Source organism: Cydia splendana, chromosome 14 (assembly GCF_910591565.1).
Source record: "Cydia splendana chromosome 14, ilCydSple1.2, whole genome shotgun sequence".
Classification (NCBI taxonomy): Eukaryota; Metazoa; Arthropoda; class Insecta; order Lepidoptera; family Tortricidae; genus Cydia; species Cydia splendana.
Window position 1 is genome coordinate 14237380 of NC_085973.1, and position 27908 is coordinate 14265287.

General features: G+C 39.1%; 1 protein-coding gene across 1 annotated transcript; it reads right to left on the reverse strand.

The window, feature by feature from the left end:
- Nucleotides 1-389: 389 nt before the first annotated feature.
- On the reverse strand, nt 390-27908 carry LOC134796954 (cuticlin-3). Its single transcript, XM_063769148.1, has 12 exons — nt 27890-27908; nt 24588-24778; nt 23787-23834; nt 15046-15187; nt 12610-12693; nt 7178-7311; nt 5625-5761; nt 4695-4849; nt 2163-2241; nt 1542-1704; nt 1051-1204; nt 390-579 (listed from the first exon to the last, which is right to left on the reverse strand). Exons 1-12 carry the CDS (start codon nt 27906-27908, stop codon nt 401-403), a joined length of 1485 nt encoding a protein of 494 aa, XP_063625218.1. The 3' UTR covers nt 390-400.

Genomic DNA, 27908 nt, shown 5'->3' on the forward strand with positions numbered 1-27908 from the left:
TTCGTTGCTCTATAAATTGCAAACCATTTTCCGTAGCTAGATCTTAGACCATAACAGCATGGCCAACAATGCGAGGCTTATGGAAAAAATGGGAACGCAAGACAGCAACACTACAAAGTGACACTGACTACTTTGCACGAAAAGGTGAATAAGTGACAGAACCCCTAGTGTAAATTATCTATTTTTGTACGGGATTTTGAACAACGCGCCAAGCAGGACGTTTTGGACACAAAATCCCATACAAAATGACACTTACCGCAAATGCGTACCGTCACGTTATCGAATGAAATTTACACCAGGGATACAGAACTGCCTCAAATATTGTCAACCGGAAGGCCATGCTTAGATTGTTGCCTATTTTGATTATAATTATGTAACCTAAGTAATCTAGCATAAAGATTTACTTTATCCTCCCCTTATGTGGAACATAAGCGTGGTGCGGGGTACGCGTTTCTCGTCTCCTCCAACCTCGAGCGGCTACCAGCAGGGCACCCACTAGGGCTGCGATGAGGACGCCGCATGAGACCAGCATGGCTGATAATGCGGAGGTTTTTAGACACGTCTGGCCTTCCACTGGACCTGAAAAGAAAATATTTTATTGAATTATATATGTTTAAGTTTTGTGTTGACTGATACAGGGACGAACCTCAGCAGGGTTATTTCGGAATTTTCACTTAACTAACTGTGTAGGTACCATGAACGGCTGGTTAGCAATCGTCACAAAACTGACAACTGATTTTGTCAGGATGTGACGGTTAGAACTTAAGTCGCGCCAGTTAAAATGAAATTGGCCAGTTATCAGATTCGGTCGTTTTCTAAGATTTCCGTGTCAGTTATCAGATTCGGTAGTTTTCTAAGATTTCCGTGTCCCCTTGTGACGATCCTTTAAAAATTATATCTCCTTGTTGAAATAGCTTCATACTGTTAGGGTTAAGAAAACCATGGTGATTTCGCATTTGAGGAAGCATATATGCTAAGGAATATATTCCTTTGAACTTGCTATTTACCACGATAGTAGGTACCTATAATATAAGGTAGTAATCTACTAACCACTGCGGGCGGCGAGTTCGCTATCCTCCTCTCCCTCCTGCAGTACGCGGAGTGACTGGAACAGCGAGATATTCTCAGATAACTGCGGCGGTGCGAGAGGTTCTACTGAGCGCCGACGCACCGATTTCATGTTGCGCCAGTGACATGGTTGAGACTGAAACAAGACAATATAGAAAAATTAGACAAAAAACTTTAGCAGTACCTACCAGTGTGTGGAAAAATGTTTTTGTCTCATCGTAGTGTCTTAACAATTATCCGATTTTAGTGGTGATTTTGCAGTGATCTAAGTAGGACTTTTAGGCAATGCTTTCCAAATATAAAACAAATTGTAGCATGTGACGTGTTCTTTAGAAAATCTCCTTTAGTACAAGGCAGGGGGAGGCGGTGAATCAAATGTCTTCGTGTAAGCGAGCACTTGCGTCTCGAACACCTCGGACCAAAAGCCGATGAAACGAGGCAGAATGTTCCCAACAGAGTATCACTTTTCTTACCGGGCATCTCCCGTGGCACATCCGCACGTCGCACTCGATGTACAAGGCAGGGGAGCCGGTGAACCGGAATGTCTTCATGTACGCGAACACTTGCGTCTCGAACACGCCCGCCTCGGACCACGAACCGCGGAAGCGAGAGATCAGCTTGTCGTCCACTGGGCACCTGGAATCAACGATCAGATATAAATAAATATTATTGGACAATTGTACAAGGCTCGACCTAGTTTTATTATACTAAGCCTGTGGCAAACAAGCATACGGCCCGCCTGATGGTAAACGGTCACCGTAGCCTATGGACTCAATAAACCTTGTGTTGTGGGCACTTGTCGACGATATATATAATAAAAGTACGAGTATATAAACACTTATATCTTACATAGATTAAGTATAAATCCCACCTGGGCCAACATTGCTAGACTTAGACAAAAAAAATAACTCCGCTGCTATTTTTCCGAGACAGAAAAATTAGAAACTGAGGGCCTACCGCGAACTACGTTCGACGTGTTACCTCCCTGTCACACCTACGAACGAATTTACAAGTGTGACAGGAAGGCAACACGTCGAACGTGGTTCGCGGTAGGCCCCCTAAGTTCTTTAGAGTTTTTCGAATGAATAACTTACCCATGCTCGTCAATAAGTTGAATACGTTTCGTAGCCCCATTATGTGCGAAGCAATCGTTCACAACGATGTCGAACCCGTCTGCAACACAAATAAGTACAAAATTTGTTTAATCATAAAATAACCCTTCGGGTGTGGTATGTTATAAATTGTCTGTTGACATCGTGAAATTCAAGTTGAAGTTAAAAGTCGATCGGTCGACAAAGATCTTGAGGGGCTGCGGCCAAAATCATCAAATGGAATAAGTTATCTGCCTCTGTCGCTCGAAAATAGAGAACGAGATAGAGGTAGAAAACGATTTTAGATTTTTCCATGATGGGATGATGATATCCATAATAGACGGTCGGTGGAGACCGACGAGTTGGAAAAACTATATAAAAATTTGTAAATAGACGAAAATGCAACAAGATAGGTGGGGTAAGGGTAAGACTGCCATAGTTTATTTTGCTCGGGGCAAGACAAACAGAATGAGGATTCCATACAAGTGATAGTCTTACCCCACTTTGCATAGTTGGGTCAAAAACAAAACTGTGTTCGCGTCTTTCCTGTAGACATACACAAGAGTTAAGGGATATAAAGGTTAATTTTCTTATTTAACCCTTATCCACGTGAAAAGGTCCTCCTTTTATTCAGAGAACTGTGATAAAATCATTACTTACCCACATGCCCACAAGCTGTTAACTATTGCCCACAGGAGAGAAAAATGTACAGTTCGCGCGAACACGCTAGTTTTCTCTCCTGTGGGCAATAGTTAACAGCTTGTGGGCATGTAAGTAATGATTTTATCATAGTTCTCTAAATAAAAGGAGGACCTTTTCACGTGGATAAGGGTTAAATAAGAAAATTAACCTTAATAGTCCTTAACTCTTGTGTATGTCTACAGGAAAGACGCGAACACAGTTTTGTTTTTGACCCAGTTATGCGAACACAGTTATTTTGATGCTTTGTGTTATTATGTGTCTATATCAGGGATGTTGCGGATGCAGATTTGACATCCGCGGACGCGGATGCGAATGCGGATATTTAAAGGCTCACGTCCGCGGATGCGGATGTCATGATTCGGTACTTAAAAAACGTAAAATTTTACATTTTTAGTATTGTTATTTAAAAAACGAAACGTTTAGTATTTGTGCAAGAATATAGGTGCGTTATATTTAATAAAGAGTAACTTGGCCGACTTTTCTGGATCTAGACGATTTCGTTATAGGTAATGACGAAATTACCTAGCTCTACGCCGCCACTAAGACGTTCCTGTACCGACTTGTTCGACACCCGCATCCGCATAAGCTCCGCATCGATTTTATGCGGATGCGGATGTTGAAAATACCTAATGCGGAAGTTCCGCGGTTGCGGATGCGAATATTCGCAACATCCCTGGTCTACGTAAAAATAATTATGTAGGTACATTAAAGTTCACTCTCAGCCCAGCAAACGTTAGTTATTAAATTAACGGCATTGATATTGTTCGAGATCGTATCAGGGTTCTTTCGATTGCACGCACGTTTGGCACGCGACGATGCCGGATTTGGATGATGCCGTTAAATCCAGTGCCCTTAGCGGTGCATGTTTAAATCTATTACTAACCCATTGTAAAATTTCACGCTATTAATGTAGCGTTACACCAGTGCTATAAGTATAATACTGCTCGAAACAAAGAGCTTTCTCATCCAACCGCTTTCAGCAAATTGTTATTTCATAGTTCCAGTACAACTATTTATATGAACGTATTTTTTTGTTTTTTTCATTGATTATGATAAAGGGTCACTCAGTTTTTTTGGTCATAGACCACTAACTAGGAAGTAAATACCTATGAATGATGATTAAATTCAACACAGGTTTGTTCTGTTTAAGTTCGAGGACAACTTCAAGTACTTTCAGAGACCATCTGTGGTCCGGGGACTACCGGTTAAGAACCACCGTATTAGAGGAACATGTAGATTGGACAGGAAAGAAAGGCACTGACTACGGCCGCGCACTGAACTAGTTGATAACGTCTAGCATAATCTTAAAAATTAATACCTACGTTTAAATAAACAGACCGTAAATGCATGCGTTGGCCAGAAGAACTAAGTCTACTACCTAGTAACTCCACCTACTTGTCTGACTATGAACTGACCGTAAGAGCTCCCCATGTAGGTTAGCACCGTGATGGGATGCCCAACCCGAACGGGACCTGATAAGCCTCCTCCACACTCGTGCGCGAATCACGGCGCGAAGCCGCGAACGCGAGTGTGGAGTCGATTTACGCAGACAGCGAAATCGACTCCACACTCGCATTCGCGGCTTCGCCCGCGATTCACGCGCATAGTCTGGAGGGGGCTATACGCACGCGCTGCTAGCGCCGCAGCCCGCACGAATCTCCGTGTAGCACTCTATCGGTTATAACTTTTATAGCCTACGTCACTAATAGGCTCATAATGCGCTGACCACTGAGCAACCTCGCTGCTTAACCTCGTTCTGTTGTGTGAGTTACATCAGGTGTCCTGTCAATAAGGTAACTCTACTTGTCTACGCTATGAACAGTATGAACTGACCGTAAGTGCTCCTCATGTAGATGAGCAACGTCAGCGGGTCTCCAACCCGCACGGGACCCGACACGCGGGCTCCGCTCGCCCCGTAGCCAGCACGGATCTCCATGTAGCACTCCGGCGGTTGTAAGGTAAATACCACCGGGTTGCCTGTCGCCACTCTATAATCATCGTAAACAAAACATTGTTGTATTTATATTTCATTTCCCTTTTCTCATACGAGTGTTTGGTCAAGCAACGATAGGATAAGTAAAATTAGGTAACATGATGGTTAGGATATATAATTTTTAGGCCTAACAATAATTAGGCAAAAAAAAGAATTATGCTACATAACATTAGGATAAATTACTCAATATGGAAAGTGCCATTAGGGAAAAACGTATTAGGACAAAAAAAAATCGGCCATTCGATAATAGGGAAACCAAAATTAGGGTATACGAGTGTTAGGACAACTGATCATTATGGAAACAATATTAGGAAATGCAAAAATAGGAGAAAAAACTTTAGGGCTTCTGATATAGATCCGCCTTTAGCAGGTCAATAATCCTCACACTAGAACCTATTGGTCGGTGAGAAATTTCGTTCTGAAAATGTTCGCCTAATTATGCTTATTAACTTTTAAAAATTACCCGTTAAAATTAAGAAACGCAAACGAATCAAAACTCACTCAACGTCCAAGAAGAAAAGGTGACGGTCTTCCAGAAGTCGTATCCGTACTCGAAGGTGACCTTGAAGTACTCATCTAACTCCTCGATAAGCGGGATGATGTGTTCCACATCAGGTATTGAGTTACAATGAAAACTTACTCAACGTCCAAGAAGGGGAAGATGACGGTCTTCCAGAAGTCGTATCCGACCTTGAAGTGCTCATCTAACTCCTCGATCAGCGCGGGTTGATGTATTCCACATCAGGCATTTAGTTACAATGATAACTTACTCAACGTCCAAGAAGGGGAAGGTGACGGTCTTCCAGAAGTCGTATCCGTACTCGCAGGTGACCTTGAAGTGCTCATCCAGCTCCTCCTCGATCAGCGGGTTGTACTGCACCGTGATCGTGTTCCACATCAGGTTCTTCTGTAAGAGTTAAACATACGTGTTAACTTCTAGATACATGGACTCCATTCCCCTTAGTCTGAATTTGTTAATTTACCAATGTTTTATCCCTTTCTTACAAATACATTGAATACATAAGTCAAAATTACAGAATAAAACAAACGATTAATAGCTAAATTGAGGCTTGTAGCGCATTTACCTATAAATAATGCCATATAAAGCTACACCACAGCCTCGAACGTGACATCATACTGGGGCAAGTTGAAGGCAAGCGCGCTAGAGGAAGAGCCCCTGCAAGATGGTCGGATTCCATTAGACAAGCATGTGGTTCCATGCAGACGGCAACCGACATAGCCCTTGATCGCGTTAAATGGAGGGACATAGTTGTTGGTCACGATCCTCAGCCATGAGGGAACGACGAAGAAGAAGAAGAAGAAGTCACGATCCTCAGCCATGAGGGAGCGACGAAAAAGAAGAAAAAGAAGAAAGCTACAAGTTAAAAGTGGCTACAAAGCTAGAAGTGGTGGTAACACTAGTCATTTTGACTAGTTGACATTGGACAAGCGTGTGTTTAGTCTAATTAGTGTTACCGGATTAGGTATATAATTAAAAATTGTAACATGTAGGTCCCATACTTATTACTTATTACCTACTTAATTTACAGCAATTTTCGACATGTCCGGCTTTAACAACATAGATTAAGTAGCGGAAAATTGCCTAAGTAATTCTAAGTACCTACCTACCTAGAAATCGGTTCCTACAATCATCCCGATATAATATTCAACGTCAATACATAGACAGGTGTTGTTTTAAAATAACAAATTTATAAATGCATTGTTAAGCAATACTTCAGCCAACGTCATCAACCATCATCTTGATACGATCTAGAACACGCCTATCCAAAAATATATAGTTAATTAAGTTAAAGTAAAGTTACTTTGGCTTAAACAGGCGTATTAACCCTGCTCTCATAGTGGAAACTAGCATTCACGGTCTAATATTTTCTAACTACATGCACATGTACTGCACTCGTTGATCGTTCTCACTTTCTGTCCACGAATGAATCCTAATTTTCCTCTAATTTTTTTGCAATTTTTAAAACGATTTTTTCTGCTCTATACTCTGTATCTTTAGGTATTTAAATAAAAGTAAACAAAATCTACCCTCAAATGACTCCTTAAGCCAGTAGACGAAAACAGTACACGATCAAATAATGTAATTTAAAGTCAGGTCGTTCAGTGACAAATCCAGGCGGTTTCGTATTTTGTTGGTTAACCAATAAATGTTATAACTACCCGAAAATTTACAAATTGTTTGTTTACTTTTATTTAAATACTTACCTAAAGATACAGAGTATAGCTATGGCACAACCAATCTTCGAGCAAACGATTTTAGACATATAATAGGTTTATGTACTAGAACCTCAAAGCAACTTACAGTGGGATGTTTCCTCGAGTCGTCATGCTGGCTGTTCCGTCCCAAAGTGCCGCAGCGATTCAGCTGGATGTAGAACTCGTAGTAGTCGCGTCCAGACCCGTTGATGTACATGCAGTCTGGGTCGTACGAGTATCCTGATAAACACAACCGGATGAGGAATTGATATTTAACACATTCATTGCCACCCAGCCAAACTAAACATCCGAGCCAGGCAACAAAAATATAGTCATAAAAAGCTGTAGTACAACGAACCCGACTATCGGGTCGTCCGGCCTGGGAACGAAATCATAAAATACCGATAGTCGGGTTATCGGACGTCAGTGGCATGGGAAATCTACAACTGTAAAGATATATTAAATTATATTAGGGCTCCAAGGCGCCGAATTCGATATAACAAAATAATAATTCTACAGCCTGGCAAAAAAGAGTAGAAATTAAAAAGTGACAACACTGTAGTGTCGTCCCTTTCAAATCAATATATATAAGAGAACGGGACGACACTACAGTGTTGCCACTTTTTAATTTCTACTCTTTTTTGCCAGGCTGTACGTTCAGAGATTCGTTTAACTATTAAAGCTGGTCAAGCAAATCTTGTCAGTAAAAAAAGGCGCTAAATTCAAAGTTTCTATGGGACGATATCCCTTCGCGCCTACATTTTTCAAATTTGCCGCCTTTTTCTACTGACAAGATCTGCTTGACCAAGTATACCTACCAAACCAAACAACTTTTGATAGCTTAGACCAGCGGTCGGCAACCTTTTAGCAGCCAAGGGCCACATAGTAGTTAATGAAGTGGACGCGGGCCGCACTTTGTTAATATTTATGACTTTATCAGACATTGTCATTTGTCAATGTTACATACAAAATAGCCAGGGAGGCTCGCGGGCCGCAAGTGAGAGGTTCGCGGGCCGCATGCGGCCCGCGGGCCGCTGGTGGCCGACCGCTCGCTTAGACAAACCACACGCCGCGATGCGGTATACTCACATTACAGAGGAATTCTTAAATCGACATCTATTTCAATGTATTAAATTTAACTTGTATTTAGATGTATTAAATTTAAATCCATGCCTAAAAGCGTCAAATTGGCACATTGACAGTTGAAAATGTAATTTTAATGTTTGCTTAGAAAATAGATACAGGTATCAGCAGCAGAAGTTGCTAAGCGGGCGAGATGTTCAAAATTACCTTGACACGCTCTTATTCCCTTAACAATAAACGACGCGAGCTTGTCAAGACACTTTTACTATTGGGTCGTGTTTAAGCTCCAACTTCCCGCTTGAGCCCCGAAGCAAAACCAACCCTCCCAAGTGTTTTAATAAGCGAAGCGGCAGCGAAGGCCGAAGGCCGAACTCCGCGTAGGGCCGAAGGCCCAGAGCGTCCCTTACGATTTCCCAAGCACACGAGGCCGAAGGCCGAGCTGCGGGAATGAAGTGCTCGCATGCGAATCTTTTCGTCCTAGCAAAAAAAGAAACAACTTTATTTCTTTTTCCGTCAAGATCAATTTGAATACCTCTCCCGCTTAGCAACTTCTGCTGCTGACTGTACACAGTTATTACACTAATAAAAGTAATTTAAAAACTCTACTTAGGTATTCAAGCACTTCGTGGATTTAAGCTGAACCAAATCTATTTATTCTATTACATTTAATCCATATATCTCACTCGTATGTTACCTACAGTAACACACTCAATCCACCAAAAAAACAATGGGTAATTGTCATGGTCTGTGGTCACTGTGTCATTTTAAACCGACTGCAAATTGGTAACTGCCGGAGTGGATAGCTTTATGTAAGTAGGCAAATAGGCCAACAATTTCGATAAACCGACAAGCAATTTTAAAATTAAGTACCATTAAGTTGCGGTTAGACCTAAGTTTTACTCTAGGTCGTTTTGGTCGAACGCGTAAGTGTTTTAAAAGGTTCAATTGATCCTAAATATTCTAGCTATTTAGGCTAAGTATCTATCCATTTTTTTTACCGTTTACTCCGTTTAGCCATTCATTTTATTTAACCAAATTACCAGACTGACGTACGAGTATTTTTGAATTAGTAATTATTTTTTTGAGATTAGATCACCGATAGAAAATGTAGATCAACGTAGGTCTACTCTGATATGCTAAACCACATATTCAAATAATTATGAGTGCGAATTGCTATAGGTATACGTACCGAAAACAAACCACGGACCAGTAAGAGCATAAGAGTCTGACCTATTTACTTAAAGTTGGTCAAGCAGATCTTGTCAGTAGAAAAAGGCGGCAAGTTTGAAAAATGTAGACGCGAAGGGATATCGTCTCATAGAAAATTTTAATTTCGCGCCTTTTTCTACTGGCAATATTTGCTTGACCATCTAGATATAATCTATATTTAATTTTTATGGACGTCAAGGGTGGCAACATTCTTATATATTAGGTCATTACCTATGAAATTGGCGTTTTGTTCGGAGAATTTCAACGAAACACGAATTTCCATACAATTAATTTTGCGGATATTTTTTTGATGGCTAATTCAAACCAAACAAAATTTTTCCAGTAATTTTTGACACCTTTAAGGTATGTTTTCAATATCTCCATTTCTTGAAAATTGGTACCATTAGAAAAATATAAGTAATTTTAATACTCGAACCGACAGCACATGAAAAGACCTATTTTCAAGGCTTAATTCTGAACACTTAACAATAAAAAATAACAATTAATTGCTGTCAAGCAGTTTGGCGAAATCATATTGTAGTTTTATTGTAATTGTGTATGTACTTTTGTAAAAAAAAAAAAAACTAGGATCAGACTTATATCTATGAACAAAAACGCCAATTTCATAGGTAAGGACCCAATACAATGTACAATAGTGTCGATGCCACTTATGTAGTGAACGTACCCAAAGCAACTTACGCAGCCTACCGTACATATATGTATCACATCATCGGGAGTCAGGAGCCAATCAGCGCCGACATCACGTCATCTACACTTACATTACAGCCTCTGTGATTTTGTGAGGATGTAGTAGAATATGTTTTATTATTCTGCTTCATCTTTTAAGATACTGTGAGAAATAATCACTAGGTATATTAAATTGTAAACTGCAAGAGACTCCACGGCCCGATTCTAACTTTAAGATACGTCAATTAATAGATCTAGAAACGATATGGATTAGATATGTCAGTGTCAAATGAGACGTTTCTTCAAACAAATACGTCACTTTTGACATTGACACATCTAATACATATCGTTTCTAGATGTATTAATTGACTTATCTTAAAGTTCGAATCGGGCAATAAAAGGTGTTCTGACAGCGAAAGTAAACGAAACCGCAGGCGAATTCCCGGCTACAATGTTGCTTTGAACGCCTTATGCCGCGGTCTATTTAAAATGGATCGCGAACTTGAGATACAACTGCATGCACGGCTTAGATAGATGTGTAACTTTTTATTAGTGGTGATATTTATTCAGAACCTTTATTCAGTTTATCTTTCTACTAATATGTACATAAGACAATCTGTAGTAATGCTACTCTAGTCTTGCTTACCTAACGGTTTTCTTTAAAAACACTCGTACTTCTGTAAAACTTAGAAGTCGATTTTCAGACCTGTAGATACGTATTTAATCTTCTTTCAACGTACTTAAATATTTTCTAAGTGAAACTTCGATGAAAATGCTTATGGATCGTGTATAGAAATAGTTTTAACTTTATCTAATGTTGACCAACCAAATCAAGTAAAGTTTTTTTTTTATTTATGGCAACTATCATGAAACATTATTTCTCTATTAAATATCAACGAAGAAAATTTAAACTTTTTTTTATGGATACGCAAAATCACGGCATTATTCCTAGGCGACAGTATTCAGCCTCAAGTTGGCCTTTCCCGCTCATCGCGAAACCGCGAATTGTTTTAATTGCTGCGTAATCGCTTTATACAGCTTTTATTCAGGCTCTGCGGTAACGGTTATGAGAAAAAACACTCACGCGTCTCACGACTCCTAGACAATGTGGTTTATCTCAAAATCGGTATGACTAGTCCTACGGAACTCAGGGCTGTTACAGGTACCGCTGGTTTTTAAAAATGTTTTTGGCGTGTAGATAAATCTTAGAAGAGTCCTAGGACTAGCCACTAACAAACATTTTACCCGCAACATTCTCATCATCTAGATCTATACAGTCAGCAGCAGATGTTGCTAAGCGGGCCAGGTGCTCAAAATTATCTTGACGCGACTTTATTGTTAAGAGAATAAGAGCGTATCAAGGTAATTTTGACCACCTCGCCCGCTTAGCAACTTCTGCTGCTGACTGTAGGTATTCTGCCAAAAGGTGAAATGATATAAAACTTAATTTACAACCTGCAAACCCTGATAGGTTTCGTGAAGGAGCTAGAGTGGCTAGAGTAGCACTATCTCGTATTCATTTCAATTTTCAATTTGCCGAATTCGCTTAGTAAAACTGACTAACTAACCTACATTATCACCAAGGTAACATTAACGTCATTACGCCGTCATAATTAGTTGCATTTACAACTACCTTACCCTTAACTTTTAACCCCTTAAGCTCAACACGAGCCCTATCTACAATCAGCTCAGAACACCCAGACGTCCACAATCTGATCTGGCCATGCACTATCAATGCTTACCGAGCGCTGGCAATACAAACATTTAGGGAGACCAGTATACGTGCTCTCTTTTACAGCGCTTATTCTGCTACAAATCTTAAGATCTTACTCAAACTGGGTAGACCGGGATTTTGAAAGGCTTTTGCTTTGTGAACGTTTGGAATTGCTACAGCAGACAATGTAGAGACAGAGACACTAGTTAGTACGTCATATCAAGTAGGACAGTAACTGGATATGCGGTTTAATGAGGAACATGGGCTTGTCAGAATGTTCATTATTTTCTGGTGACCTATATCTTAATCTAAACAAGTGGCTGTAAGAGTTAAGGCTTTATTTACTTGATGCTATATGAACGAATGAATGAATATTTCTTTATTCAGGCAATAGACCCATTACATAATTTTAAAATTAAAATACAATAAATTTAAAAATAAAAGTAATGAAATGTAAAAATAAATAACTACTAAAAAATAACTAAAAAAAACGGTATATGTGAATGTAGTCTACGTATTGTACTATTGTACCTATGTGTGTATTTTTTTAATATAAAAAAAAATAAAAAATAAAAATACTTAAATATCATTTATTTCAAGTAACCATCAGACTCACATTTATGGTTAGTATGTGTAGGTACTTTTAGCTATATTAGAATCTACATATACACCGTAAGGTGCGGTAAAGAGTAACATATTTCCTTCGGGGCAAGACAAACAGTATGGATTCCATACAAGTAATAGTCTTATCCCGGTGATAGTCTTACCCCACCTTACCTTACTAGGGCTTACTGTTTCTAGAAGAATAATTATGTTTTATATTGTGTAGTGTTTATATAGTTTACCTGCTGAATAAACCAGGCCTGCAAATGACCCGTTGAAGCCCACTCTAATCTTCATGAAATCGTCTTGGCACTCTGCTTCGATATCTGTGAAATAAAACAAGAGTCAGTTTGCAATATTGGAACTGTTGGGCAAATAATCGGGTCAATCGTTGAGACGTTTGAATATGAAATTGGTCACGATAATCACATCTACTTGGCACAACTACTTACTTATTCACAACTTAGGCAAAGACTATTTTTATTGGTATTGCGATTAGTCGGTACCAATTTAAATAAAATAATTTTAATTAGACATATCGTGGTTAATCCCTTCAAATTATTTTATTATTAAATGTATGTTTATTAAGGATTGAATAAAGTTTGGGTAAAAATTATGTGCCAAGAGTTTGGTGGGGGGACTCGGCTGAAATCAATCACAGCACACGCTACTGTGGCATAAATGTCAACTTTTCCGGCCTATAAGGCCTACAATTATAAATTACCAAACCAAAGGCGCCAGGCCTTTTGGCCATGTATTGTATAGGTACTTAGGCATCCCCCAAGGATGTCCCCAACGAGCGGTCTTGGCCTTCATACAACGGTTCTTTGCGATCTTTATTTTATCAGCATACATCGTACATTTTATAGCATTTTCAGTGCAGCGGAGTGGTGTTAACGGAATTGGTATAAACAATTTCAACCCTAATGATTAATTAGCGTTAATTACGTTAATATTAACTTTAATTTACCATTTCAGCACGTCTTTGCGCTAGGAGTCTTTCCGTGACCACAGCTGGTGCAACTCAGCTGAAACGTCGGAATTAAAGGTAAAAACAATGAAATTATATCGCGGTAGACCCGTTTGTGTAATTAAATATGTTTACCATTTCAGTTAGAATTATCTATACCAATTCCATTAACACCACTCCGCTGCACCAAAAATGCTATAAAATTTACGATGTCTGTTTATCAGTCAACCGTGATATACTTGCTGTGCATATATGTACTCAGTTAAATCAGGATTCCTTGACTTTAAACTAGTACGGTCTAAAAAGCATCGAGTATTTCTTCACACTAGCTTCCGCTAATTACATATAGTCTATATATAAAAGAACATTAGAACGAGGCTCTCCACTGTTTGCTCCCAACGTGTACTTGGTTTCTTCGGCCATCTGAGCAGGACAGGGCCAGATAGCCTGGAAAAGCTCCTTATTACTGGCCGCATGGCAAGGAAGCGTAGGGGTGGACGTATGGCCACGCGTTGGGCGGACCGAATAACGTCAGAGACAAACGCCACATACCAGGCTAGCATGCACTGGGCCCAAGACAGAGCGGCTTGGAGAGCGCTGGTGAAAAGTGTCCACATTCGTCACGTCCCTCAGCCATGAGGATACGACAAAGAAGAGAGATATATAAAAGTCCTATCCCTGAATGAATGGCTCAATAAAGCGGTATAAAAACAAACAAAGACTTGCACAAGCGCTCGCGGCACGCGCTAACATCGATACTATCTCCAGATCTCCACACACCACCAATTTATATAAGACATACCTAGTAGTTTGTATCACAATGACAGAAAGTTTATAACTGCTTGATTCATAAGTTTATTAAATTTGTTAGACTACCAGTTTCTGTATGCGTTGATTCAAGTCCTTACCTCCCAGACATAAAGATTGAAATCGTAATGTATGCTTCATAATTAATATGGTAAAGCTGTTTCACAAGAAGTTTGAATGAACATTCATACCGTGTCCAGTAGCGGTCGGAACTGTCAAAGGTAATCTCTAGAATGACTGAATTTAGCATAATAGAGGTAATATTGTTAGGGAAGGTCGAGGTGTGAAGTAAATGATATTGGTATTTAAGGTCAGGTAATTGTTATTTGTCCAAACGGAGATGGCGGGATGACCTGGACAGCTTCCTGAACAACTGGCAGGAGGAAACACCAAATCGGGAGTCGTGGAAATTAAGGGGACAGGCCTTTGCCCAGCAGTGGGACTCTCAAATAGGCTAGGAAAAAAAAATATTTGTAAGAATTATAAGTCTAGAAAAACAGACGGCATTGATAGCTAATTTAAGACTGGCCATTTTATTGTGTGTAAAAAATCGCTTTCTGAAGATAATAGGTATATCTACTTATATTACATTCATAAATCGACTTTTAAGCCAGGGTAGACTAGGAATAATTGTCTCACGACACATCATAATTATGTGAGGTGCGCAATGTCGCCCGACATGTACTTGTCTAGCGAAGTCTGGCAAACGTCGCGGCACTTCACCCGACGTCGCTGGCAACAGGTATCGTGGGACAATTGTTTTGTCCCTAGTCTATCCCTGGCTTTACGAGTAGGTACATTAAAATATCCAAAGCTACAATTCAAACGAACTTGCTAAGTTTTTTTTTCATACCTATTCCATTTATAATCTCAATTAGATAGACTTGCTTGCAAAACTTACATTGTACTCTACTGCCGTTGGTCCGATGACGACGATATTCGCGCTCCCACGCCGGAGGTTCCCGCCATGTAGTATCCGCGGGGGGAGAGCGGGGCTTGATGCTTACTGGTATGTAGCTGTTCTTCTCCGATAGGAACACCACCTGGTTGAAGAACAAGCAGATTTTATTCATATGCTTGTTGTAAATTAGTTGCTCTCAATTGTAGGTAAAGATCATATTTTGTAAGCTGCATGTTCTAAATTAATGTGCGGCTTGTGAAATGCGTCTTCAGTCCTAATTTGCAATGTTATATCGTTTATTAAAAATACTTTATTTTAGAACCGTAAAAATGTTTTCCAGGACTTAGAAACATAATTTTGGATAATAACTATACAACGTAATTATACACATTTGACTTCGTATTATGAGTGAGGGTACATTCCACCGTAACTGACGTTACATTTGACGCGAAATTGCGAATTTCAATTTAGGATACAATGTAATTATAAACTTTCAGAAATTGAATAATAACTGTAAATGTAATTAATAAAAATTCCCTTAATGTGGACACTCAAAATAATAGCGAAGTCTTTTGCATGTTTTGTAAAATATTGAATTTAATTGTTGTAATTGACGTTACGAAGGATTTTACAGCATGCAGCGTCTAGCGGAACAAATAAATAAATAAACATTTATTTTTATTTAAAGTTTATTGCGCAGAAAAAATATACTTAATTTAATGCTACACGGCATTCTCTACCAGTCAACCTGTAGGCCAAACAGAGAAGCATAGTTGGTGCGGGGTATGTAATAACACTCTAAAACTTGATGCTTAAAATTAATAGCCACAAATATTTTGATAAAAAATAACTACCGCTAGAAAACTATCTTTTAATAAAAGAAACCGCATCCAAATCGGTTCACCCGTTTAAAAGCTACGGTGCCACAGACAGACACACAAATAGATGTCATAGCCTAGCAACAGCAATTACCTACTTAAAGAACTCTTTAAACACCTTCTAACCTTCCAGCCCTCGGTAACTAACACTAATTATGACATGTTATCAAGATTAGACCAACAAAATGCCGGTGCGGATGCGAGCCTTGCGAAACATCAGATAGCCATGAGATATGACGCGCGTAACCACCTCCTTCCGCGGACGACTTTTGGTGAACCTTCGCCTGGTTTCAACTTAGTGTAGGTTAACTTAAGAATGAATGAATAACTGGGTCCAAATTCTACATGTACCTACAACTGTCAGATTTCGCATCCATGTAAAATCAACAGTTGATTTTATTGCATGTTGATTCTATCAAGTGTTGATCCGATCAACTGTGGATAATATCATTTGGTACAACCAAAACTCAACTCTGAACTCGGGGTGGTTAAATTTGGTTTGGTTGTCACCTAACTGTGGATTGCTTATGTCAAATTTTGACATTGTACGTATTCGAGAACTTATGATACCACGATACGTCAAACTTCGCTTGTCGAATAGGGGTCCTGAATATTTCAATTAGAACCGTTGATTGGGAAAACAGGTGATGAATGACCGAACATCTGGTGGACCTAAACACTCGAGAAGCAAATCATGGCTTAGTAAGGTTAGCTGCTGGAATATAGTTGTTGGTGGTAGAGTTAAACCGATTTTTAAATTAACGTCTGTACCAAAGTCGATATATCTAAGTAGATTAGATTTATAATTTATGGTCGATAAATTTAATTTTGGTATTAATATAAATTAATTATAGGACAATTTTGATCATCTATTTACGATACAAAAATGAAATATGTTTGGCAGCAGCATAATCAACATTAGTAGTATATAGTGGCATATAATATTAAACTAGCTGTCCGCCAAGTTTTGGATGTTTTACTCACAACAGCAAAGGACATAAACGCGCCGGCCATACAAACATAACTTAATTGCATGCAAAGTTAATATTTTTAACTCAATTTGATATATAGATTCAAAATTCCTTTCAGTGCATCTCATTCGCTCGGCTCCGCTCCAAAATAACTGGCAGGTTGAACGTACTACGCGACCTTGATAACGGCACAATTAAACGAAGACTAATAACTATAAGTACAAAAATAAAACTTCAAAATTAAATAAGTACTTATATGTATCGACAACGCAATCGAATTAGGTAATAACATTAACTAGTTAGCAAAGGCTTAATGCACAGGTTTTGTAAAACGTATGTAACATACTGAATTATGAAGTGTCATTACCAGCATTCAATTCGCATTATGTTTTAAAAAATATGCAAAACGAGCATAAAAAACAATCTGTCCATTGTCGTGATTTTATATCTTCAATTACCAACCTTAACCCAATTCTTGATTTTAAAATAAAAAATCAACAATCGGTCGAATCGTTCGACGATCAAATCGTTTGCAATTTTGATTTTAACTCTAAAACGGTTATCTATTTGTCTATAGAACTGCATTACCATAGCCGTCACGATTAGTACAAAAAGTCCTAAAAGTCAGTAAGTGTGCCAGGGCGGTTCGCACGGCGGCGCCGGCGCAGGCACGCATTATGGCAACTGGGGCACTGGCACTGTACCATTAATGCCAGTGGTTTCGCTGACTGTGGACATTATGACTGGGCTTTTGATTTTTTGCTTATTCGGGGAAAGGTACGTTGAAATGCGTTTTTTATTGCTTGACTGCCTACGTCTATTTTATTTTTTATGAATGACCAATTGAGCATTGCTAATGCAATAATGTAGACTTTGATCAAACAAACTTGACTATATTACTACAAATTCATAACACGCGCGGGAGCAATATAGGCCTTTGTCCTTTAGTATACACCGCACGGATATGATGGTCGTTCTTGTCTACGTGACAGCGTGATAAAATGGTATCCGTCACTTTCTATCTCGCGGTGCTAACAAATGACAGTTATTTTATCACGTGGATAAGGGGGATCCATAATAGGCCGGCTGCATGAAGTAAGATCTTTTGCAGTACATATATAGTCCTACTTACCCGCACTAGTGCGTGAAACAGCACTTTTCGTGTCACATGTCAAAAGTTTAAAGGACCATATGTATCTACTGTAAATCGTTGTACGATACACGTGCGAAAAAGAAATTCGCAACGTTTAGCGCGCTAAGTGTAAAAGCTGTATTTTATGCACTATACAAACTACCTCAGACGCATTGTCACTCCACTCCATAAAATTGGTCCAAAAAGACGACGACAGAACGCTCCGTTGCATACTACTTACCGTTCAACGTTTTGTCACTTTAGTGCAAATGGAAATAAAATAATGACCATCGAACTGCTAACACAGTTCCGTAAGCTTTCAATTACTTAATGCAATGGAAAATTATATTGTGGAGAAAACAAATGCTTTATAAGGTATGAGTCGGGACATTCAAAGATAAATATAGCTGCATTTAACCTTCTCAAATTAGTAATTTTAACGGTATAGCATCGATGATATCTTCCTTATAAGTATTAGTATTTTTGTGTATAACAGCCTAAGATGGAAAATAAATAAAGAATACAAATAACCCAATAAGAGTATTTGGAATAAAAAAGTAGATGTTAAATGCGTGCCGATAGGTTTTTATTGCACCTACATTTCTTAACATGGCAAACGAAACAAATTTTTGGCACCACATTAGGTCTACACCTAGGTATGGCTAACGAAAGGCACATACATTTAGGTGCATGCAGAACTAACCAGGAAAGGTACCCAACTGTCCGGCTCCGATTTAATTTATTTTTATGTACGTTATAGAGTTGTTTAACGTTTAAAAATAACAGACACGTATTTTTTTATCTGTCCAAACTCACAATACCTATTGAGAGAAACCGTCCGAAGTAGGTACTAAAAAGTGACCTGAACCGTCTCACTTTTGTAGAGACTTTTGTTCAAGCAAATTGCTAGTTAATTACTGGTTTAATTATATGTTGGAGAACATGAAAAAATAATGGACACGTGTTTTGTTATTTCGGGTCAAACTCATATTTTACATAAAAAAACACACTTCAAAGTTTCATAGGTACTTCTCAATACCACCTAACCTATTACAGTTCGTATGAGACAAACTTACGATGCCACAGACAAACACAAATACATAGAACACACATGTTATACTAATAACATTCCTCTTTTATTTACGTCGAGGGAAATAGTTTTCACTTAAAGAAAATAAGAATAAACTTTGTTATTCACAATAGTCCAAAAACCAACCCTCGTTATCGCATGTGGGACATACGGTTCACGATGACGATGTAAGTCACATAACAGCCACCACGCACGCTGGCGCGTCAGATGGGTATCTCCCACGTAGGTACTTCACAGGTTCACAGCAGACCTGCTAGCATGAGTTGCGTTGCGTAGCGCGACTTCAAGTATAGACTCGCGCGCGAGAACACAACTTATGCTAGACCGCCAGATCACCTCAACTACTAGATGGAGCATTCACAACTCGCGATTACACTTGGGTATTCCGTACTAATTTAGATAGGAGCGTGGTTTAGAGCCTTTACTGAGATAAACATTCTAGTGCTCGACGTACTAATATACCCCCTAATGCTCCTCTACCTACCTGTCATCTCTATGGACAATGACTTTTTGAAAACAACATGTAAGTACTGGGACGGTGATGAGCACTAGAACTATCTGTCATATAATAATAATATAGGACATACCTACAATTGCTAACACCCAATAGCTTAGTTCATTTTAGATTCCATTAACTCTAAATAATCCTGGCGGGTGCGGTCTCTGCGTGTGGCGTGTGTACCATAACACGGGCAAGGGCAGCCTCCGCTCGGTGTACACCTAACATTTCATAACAGTGTCAAAACACCCTCTACGTGTTGGCTTCGGCTTCGCGCACTCCTTCCCAAATTTCCGGAGCACCATTGTTCCGTAATGGGTATAAAGACCTATAATATGTACGATTTATCATTTGATATTTACCAGTCGCTTTTCGGTGAAGGAAAACATCGTGAGGAAACCGGACTAATCCAATAAGGCTTAGTTCCCCTCTGGGTTGGAAGGTCAGATGGCAGTCGCTTTCGTAAAAAAAAACCGGGCAAGTGCGAGTCGGACTCGCGCACGAAGGGTTCCGTACCATAATGCAAAAAACGGCAAAAAAAACCGGTCGCTCATCCAAGTACTGACCCCGCCCGACGTTGCTTAACTTCGGTCAAAAATCACGTTTGTTGTATGGGAGCCCCACTTAAATCTTTATTTTATTCTGTTTTTAGTATTTGTTGTTATAGCGGCAACAGAAATACATCATTTGTGAAAATTTCAACTGTCCAGCTATCACGGTTTGTGAGATACAGCCTGGTGACAGATGGACGGACGGACGGACAGCGGAGTCTTAGTAATAGGGTCCCGTTTTACCCTTTGAGTACGGAACCCTAACTAGTGCCTATGTCAATTCTTGGGTATAGTTGTAAAGCGGACCCCCGGCTCCCATGAGCCGTAGCAAAATGCCGGGATAACGCGGGGAAGATGAATATGATAGGACATAAGTATTTCACTTCACATTATGTGGGCTAGATATTCAAGTCATGCCTTAGGAGTCTGTGACTACTACTAAATACACATTGACAATGAACCACGATTCACAGCGTGTCTATGTTATTCGATCTTGTATTGTCTGTCTGTCCATCTAGATTGCTAATTGTATGGGAAATGTGTGGCATCTAGATTATTCATTTACATACACTATATTTGCATTATCTCGATGGTGTCAGCTTACGGTATTTGAAGTATTTTCCACCTGTATCATATTTCATTAGTAATGTCTTGAGATGTTCTGAGATTAAGAATATTTAACCCTTTTACCTGTCTGACGACCACGTTTTTCGAGAATAAGGTTTATTTAGTTGAGTAATTCCGAATCACTTCAGAATGTCGGATAATTACGAAAATGGAACTAGATAGTTAGACTTATACCAATAATCTAAGTTGGCAACCATTTTGATAGCCCAGATAGTGCAAGGGTTATTTTAATCGTCAAACTTCTATGAAAGCATGACGTTTAAATAACACTTGCACGGTCTGGTCTATCAAAATCGCTGCCAACTTAGCTTGGTCGAACTTTATGATGAAATCGTCAGGTGATAATTAAAACTCGAAAATTACTATCACAACTTTAGAGCCATAGTGAACCTAGTTAGTACCAAAATAAGGTTAATTTTTGTTTAACCATGTTTTTGCAATTATATACCTAGTGAATTGTGGTTGTCATCTATCGAAATTGTAGGTGATTTTTGGAAATACACGACATTCGAAATTTATTCCAAAATCAAAATTATTCCAACGCTGTACAGATGCATGGTCTTGTAAAAAGATGATGAAAGAACTTACATAAACATCCCAATTGAGCAGATTTCCATTACCATCAAATTGAAAACCTGCGTTACCTATAATTACGTTTCCAAATCTCGTAAACTCACTGGATCCTCACAAAAGTTTTACGCGTGAGTTGGTCAGGGGCTCAGGGCACGTTGCTTAACCCAGGCCTACTAACTACAGGCAACTGGGCACTTGTGCAAGGCCCGTGTGGGTACAATATCGCCAGCTTATCTCATTGGGGTATCGCTACTGGAACGAATTTGCAATTTTTAATTGTTAAGATCCTCTCTTCCTTTTAAGCCGGGGTCGGTTTGCTAAAGCTGCAATGAGGTCTACCGGGAGTATACCTACTGTCTGTGCGTACTCTGCTTTCCAAAGTCCTTTATTTAGGACACAGATCTGTATTTATCAGACATCGTAAATTTTATAGCATTTTTGGTGCAACGGAGTGATGTTAACGGAATTGGTATAGATAATTGTTTATACCGATTCCGTTAACACCACTCCACTGCACCGAAATTGCTATAAAATTTACGATGTCGGGTATTTACTCGTATTTCATTCCAATGCCATTTCTATCTCCGGATGCTTCTTTTTCTTTTTTTAAAAACATTGATACCATAACAAGCCTTTCAAAGTAAATAACTAATTTGGGTCTTGGAAGAGATAATTTAACGGTTCCGGAATAACGCACTGATAAGTGGGAAATAGGATAAGTAGCTAATTATGGCAACCAAATAGATAAAGATTAAAATGATGGTGTTGTGTTTAGATAACTGTAAGTTAACAATTGATAATCATACTTTTTGTTTAATTGCAAATCTGATTAGTTAGAATGTAATGTGAGAACAGAGTCTTTTATTAGGGGGTAGATAGGATAATCGTGGGTGTTTTATTATCCGAGCTTTCTTACAAGAGTTCTTTGGCTTATTAAATCAATTAATAAGCTGACACTGTTTCCACAGCCCGTCGCACTTATCACCAGATTACAACCCATGCATCACTTAACAATGGAGCTAGATCATCGCTTTACAGACTCACTTTCTAATAAAAAAACAAAAACGCATCGTGTACCCGAAGTGCGAAAAAACGAGTATTCAAAGGGGCGCTAGTATTGTATCTTTGTATCTAATTTGCTGGCTTTGATGTGGACTGGTCGTCACAAATTGCCAAATAGCTTGTCAATTATTCTGTGGACGTTGAACAAATGGAAACCAATTGGCGTTAATGAAACGCCTTTCACCTGTTTCCCTGGATAGATAGACATTTACCGATGACAAAGCGTATTTTGATCGACACTTGGCGCCCTCAAATCGGTTTAGTTAAAACTTTTTTTGTGATTAAGTGAGAGTAAGGCCATGGAGCTTTTTACGGTTTACGTTCTTTTTAACCCCATTTTGTTTATATGCGTCAGCTGGAACTCGTAAAGATGTTGTTGTTGATTTTTTGAGTGCTTCGAACTTTCGTGTTTTCGAATAGAACCATGGGTACCAACACACATACCATACCTATACATAACATCAATCTACCTAAGATTTTCCATTGTTATCAAAAAAAATGCCTGGGCACAGACTTTTGTTTAGCCGAAACAAAGTTGTCACAAGTTCTATGCTTTCTTCTAATACCATGATTTAAGCTAAGAACCAAAACCATTCTGCAAGACAACATGGAAAAATGCTCTTTTTCAAAAATAAAACAGCTAAATCGATTTCTCACCAACCTGATTTTAAGATACGTACCATTAATTTGTAAGATACGTACAATGTCCATACGTACAAATATTGCTTATTTAATTCCATATCTAGTAGGTAACACAGAGGTGTAATAAAGCAGGTATGAAAACTTTCTTAAACGACAGCTGAAGATGCACCACATCGCACTAATTAACTCGGCGCCTGCTCAATAGGACGGTCATGGTACAGATGACTTTCGTAATCCGAGTTTGACATTGAGCTACATAACAATAGAGATTTGTGGGACCATTAAACACTATGAAAGAGTGCATAGTACGGCACACTCATTGTTTAGTATTCGTTACTTGCGGGGCTGGTACGGGAAGAATATTTATCGCGATTTATATACGACAGACACTATCTAAGCCTGTTACATGAACAGTAACTTGTAACAAACACAAGTACACGTATTTATACAGGTTATTGTTTTATAATTGTAAGAACTGCTTTATTCGCTCAAATAAAACAAATAAAGGATACATCTAAAAACATTCATTTCGCATTGCACTCAGCAAACCTAAATTCTAATAAACATGACGACCGATCGGATGAGAGGTTCATACATTTTACCTATAATTATGTATATCGTCGCCTAGTACTCATAGAACAAGCTTTGCTTAGTTTGGAACTAGGTCAATCTGTGTAGGTTATCCCAAAGTATATGAAAGGTAAATATGAACTTACAGGGTCTTGTTCGCTACCATCCGTCTTGAGCGCTTCTCTCGTCTCATTCTGAAAAAGATGAAAACACAAATGTATTTATTTTATTTAGATATTTATTAGCTTTAGATATTGACTCAATTTGGAATTAGTACCTAATTATTTAGTAGAAATTAGACGCTAACGCTAACGCTAGAATTCACCCTTTACAATTTTTCATTGTCTTTTTTGCCGAAATTTGCAGTCTCTGCTCGAGAAGAACGTTGTTAGTGGTACGCTCTCGAGGGCCTGATATACCCATTTTTGCAGTAAATATGCGAACACACGAGATACAAGTTAACGCCTCTTTGACGTAATTATATCGAGCGTAACAATAGAGGCTGAGTTCTCAGAATCGTTCAATGATGTTGGCAACCGTCAAAGGTTTTTATAGGTGGCGCCAGCATAGGTTTTACCTATCTCTAGTTTTGTTATATGAGATTTGGCTTAACTAGCCTTTTAAGCCAAATCTCATATAACAAAACTAGAAACAGGACGTACAATCCCAATAAAAACATGAGAATTTGATACTGTTCGTAAGATTGACAGGGTGCCTAGCCAACGTGCCAATCGTTTACGCTCCGTAGCGTATTATCTTTCTCTATTACTCTTCCATATTAGTGCTACAGACAGTTATGTTTAGTTCGCTCCGGAGCGTAAACGAGTGGCAAGTTGCTTAGGCACTATGTTGGCTCCATGTGTAAAATACTTCGACCGGCCAACCCCATGATCTGAAAGGGCTGACATAATTCAAACAGGGCTCCGTCGAGGGATATAAGCACGTACCTTTGCGACAGACGTAATTGATGGCTCGGGAGGGTCATCCCCGGACCCTTCGTGTACTTCGGTGGAGCTGGATGAGCTGACAGACACCACGGAGATCTCCGTCGATGCCTCCGAGGAATCTTCGTGGGGAACCGCGCATTCAGCTTGCTGTAGGTATAAAAACGTGTTAAGTAATACACTTTTTCTAGGGGCTAAACAGATTGCAATCGGGAGCGACGTCCAGCAGAGGAAAACTTTTCAACACACCAAATTACGACTTTTCCTTGGAATTTTGACACTATTTTAGAATTTACACGTGCATCGTAAAAAGCTTCCTGATCTGGGGTGCCGGTGTCCTTTCTCAACTCAAAAACAGGGCCAATTAAATAACATATTGTGAGATTAAAAGTCCAGAATTATCAACTTTTACTGTCTAAATAGGTTGAAACTTTGGGACAAGTTTTGTTTTAAGAGCCAACGGGAGTGGTCATTTCTCCATACAAACGTACTCCTCGTTTTCCTCCGTGGTTTTTGAAGCTAGAGCAATGATTTTTTCAACACAGATTAATATTGTCAATATCTGTGTCGGACCGTTTTGCTTTTTTTGATATTTTTGTTTTTTAAGGCGCTAGAGCCCTTCAAAAATGGCCAAAATGGCCTAATTGACTATGCCGCAATGAGAGGCGTGGCATTCAAAACTGATATCAATTAGCCAAAAAAGCAAAACGGTCCGACACAGATAATTTCATAATCATTTAGATTTCCAAATTTGGTTACGATTGGTTAAGTTTTGGAGGAGGAAACAGAGGAGTACGAAACCTCGATTTTTGAGATTTTTACGCAGGATTTTTCGCCTTGTCCTTATCGCACTACTTTTAGGTGCCGCTTCCGTTAGCGAGACGGGTATATTTACCTAAAATATTTAAAACTCAGCTCCTGTTTCGTCTTAATTCACTGGATTCATTTAGGTATACCCACGTACCGGGTAAACGTTAAGATACTCACTCTAATGATTAGAAGTACACTGCATAACACGAGCCACCTGGAACAACAAATACTGCTTCAAATACAGTTCAGCAAAATACCTACATTACGGTGTACCACTGTACACTCATTGATAAGTTAACGTACACATCCTACAATCATGTCAGTGTTATTATTTTATTAGTAGACGAAGAAGAAAGCTTGTGGATTAAGTCAATCTGGGTTGGGCAAAAATCTACACTATTCTTAAAGTTATAAGAGCGTTTACGTAGGCTTTCATTTAGGTGTCGTACTTTACTGATTTTACCCTGTTTGATTTTCTACGTTTGTGTAATATTCAGAAATGGACTTTAGGGTACGAGGATCAAGATTCCTTTTATATAGTATCCAAAGAAATTGCCAAGAATTCGGTTAGGTTCAATATCGGAGCTTCTGGGTAATTGCAAGGTAGTTCCAGCCGCAGGCGAACCACGTATGCAGTTTGAACCAGTTTATGTTCGCTCTTTGACTAATACGCTAGGGCCACTTGCACCAACCTGGGGTTAAGCGATTAAACCGTTAACCCAGTGTCAAATTGTACTGGTAACCATGGTAACTCCCGGTTTAACCGGTTAACCCCGGGTTAGTGGAATGGTGCAAGTGGCACTTTGTGTCTATGACAAACTACTTGTAATTGAAATTACGTGTCGAGATGTACAGCCGAATTCAAATACTTAAATAGCACACCGTTGCAAGTGTAGAAAGTTCTTCGACATCACACTGTCAAATCAATAGATATGTATATCAAACACAAACTTCTAACTCACATTAAACATTATTTAAATTGCAATATCACTGACCATAATAATGTGATTTGCGTTTACAAGATGCATAATTTAGTTATTTGAGAAATGGTGAATTTACCAATCCAAAGCGTAAGCAAATTATCGGAGACCAAAACGTTACGCATGGTTGCCTAAACGTTCGACTGCTAAGCTTTGGGAATACACGGAGGCGGAGGTCAAAACACGAAGGGATAATGACAGGGTGAGGAATGGAATCAATGTCTACAACGATTGCCGTGATTGTTCAACCACGTGCCGTCGTGGTTTGTGAGGTTGAAGTCGTAGTGTAGGTAGCGTAGCGTTTTGTGGCGAGATGTTCAAGTTACTACAATTCGTTTTTAGAACCCCGGTGAAAGCCAGGAGTTAGGTACAATTTAATTACCATGAGTATTTTGATAAAAAAAAATTTAGTGTCAGTTTACTGCAAATATTTTATATGAACATTACGAAAAGTTTAAATAAGACGTCAGAAGAATCTAGTAATCTGTGTCAATATTTATTATCAATTTCGAATAGGTTCCTGTAAATATATTACTACCTTCTCTTAGCACCGATACAGACGTACTGCAACCCTACTGCAATTTGTATGGGAACTGCACGCCAACTGCAACGTCGGCGTGGAGTTGTCGTACAAGTTGCAGTCGGGTTGCAGTCAGTCTGTACCGGCCCTTACCTACCTATCCCTTACTACCGTTAATTGCGGATACCGTGCCCGTTCGCGAACATTTCCACAAAAAACGTTTCTAGAGTTAGACCAAGACAAGTCTGCAACGATTTCGATAGCACACGCAGTGCAAGTGCAAGTTTCAAACGTCAAACTTCTATGAAATTATGACTACAAAACACAAACCATTATTTTCGACAGTGTCACATCACTAATCATAGGCAACACCAAGAATCCATCAACGTCCTATAAGCTAGTTGTATGCCGACGTCATACAAAAGAACCATCGTCTTATCTGATAAAACCATTACAAATGGTCAAGGCCGAAACCTGTAAATCTAAAACAGATTTAATTCCGTCCGCAACGGACGCCGTTAGAAGCTGGTGTGAAGAATGGACCCTTCGTCACGCCGATTAACGATTACCATCCGTTTCCACGTTTAATAATTGGGTCAAACAGATCACTGTGTTATGTCTTTCCTGTAGACATACACAAGAGTTAAGGGCTATATAGGTTAATTTTCTTATTTAACCCTTATCCACGTGAAAAGGTCCTCCTTTTATTTAGAGAACTATGATAAAATCATTGCTTACATGCCCACAAGCTGTTAACTATTGCCCACAGTAGAGAAAAATGTGCTGTTCGCGATAACACGCTAGTTTTCTCTCCTGTGGGCAATAGTTAACAGCTTGTGGGCATGTAAGTAATGATTTTATCATAGTTCTTTAAATAAAAGGAGGACCTTTTCACGTGGATAAGGGTTAAATAAGAAAATTAACCTTTATAGCCCTTAACTCTTGTGTATGTCTACAGAAAAGACATAACACAGTGATCTGTTTGACCCAATTACTTGCCTCCTCGAGCGCCAT

What these genes read in the sequence shown, in the direction of transcription:
- LOC134796954 (XM_063769148.1), bottom strand. An exon ending in ATGGTAGCGAACAAGACCCT is followed by an intron (nt 15,188 to 23,786) that starts GTAAGTTCATAT and finishes TTCTTCAACCAG; the next exon opens with GTGGTGTTCCTATCGGAGAA. An exon ending in CGAACTCGCCGCCCGCAGTG is followed by an intron (nt 580 to 1,050) that starts GTTAGTAGATTA and finishes TTTTCTTTTCAG; the next exon opens with GTCCAGTGGAAGGCCAGACG.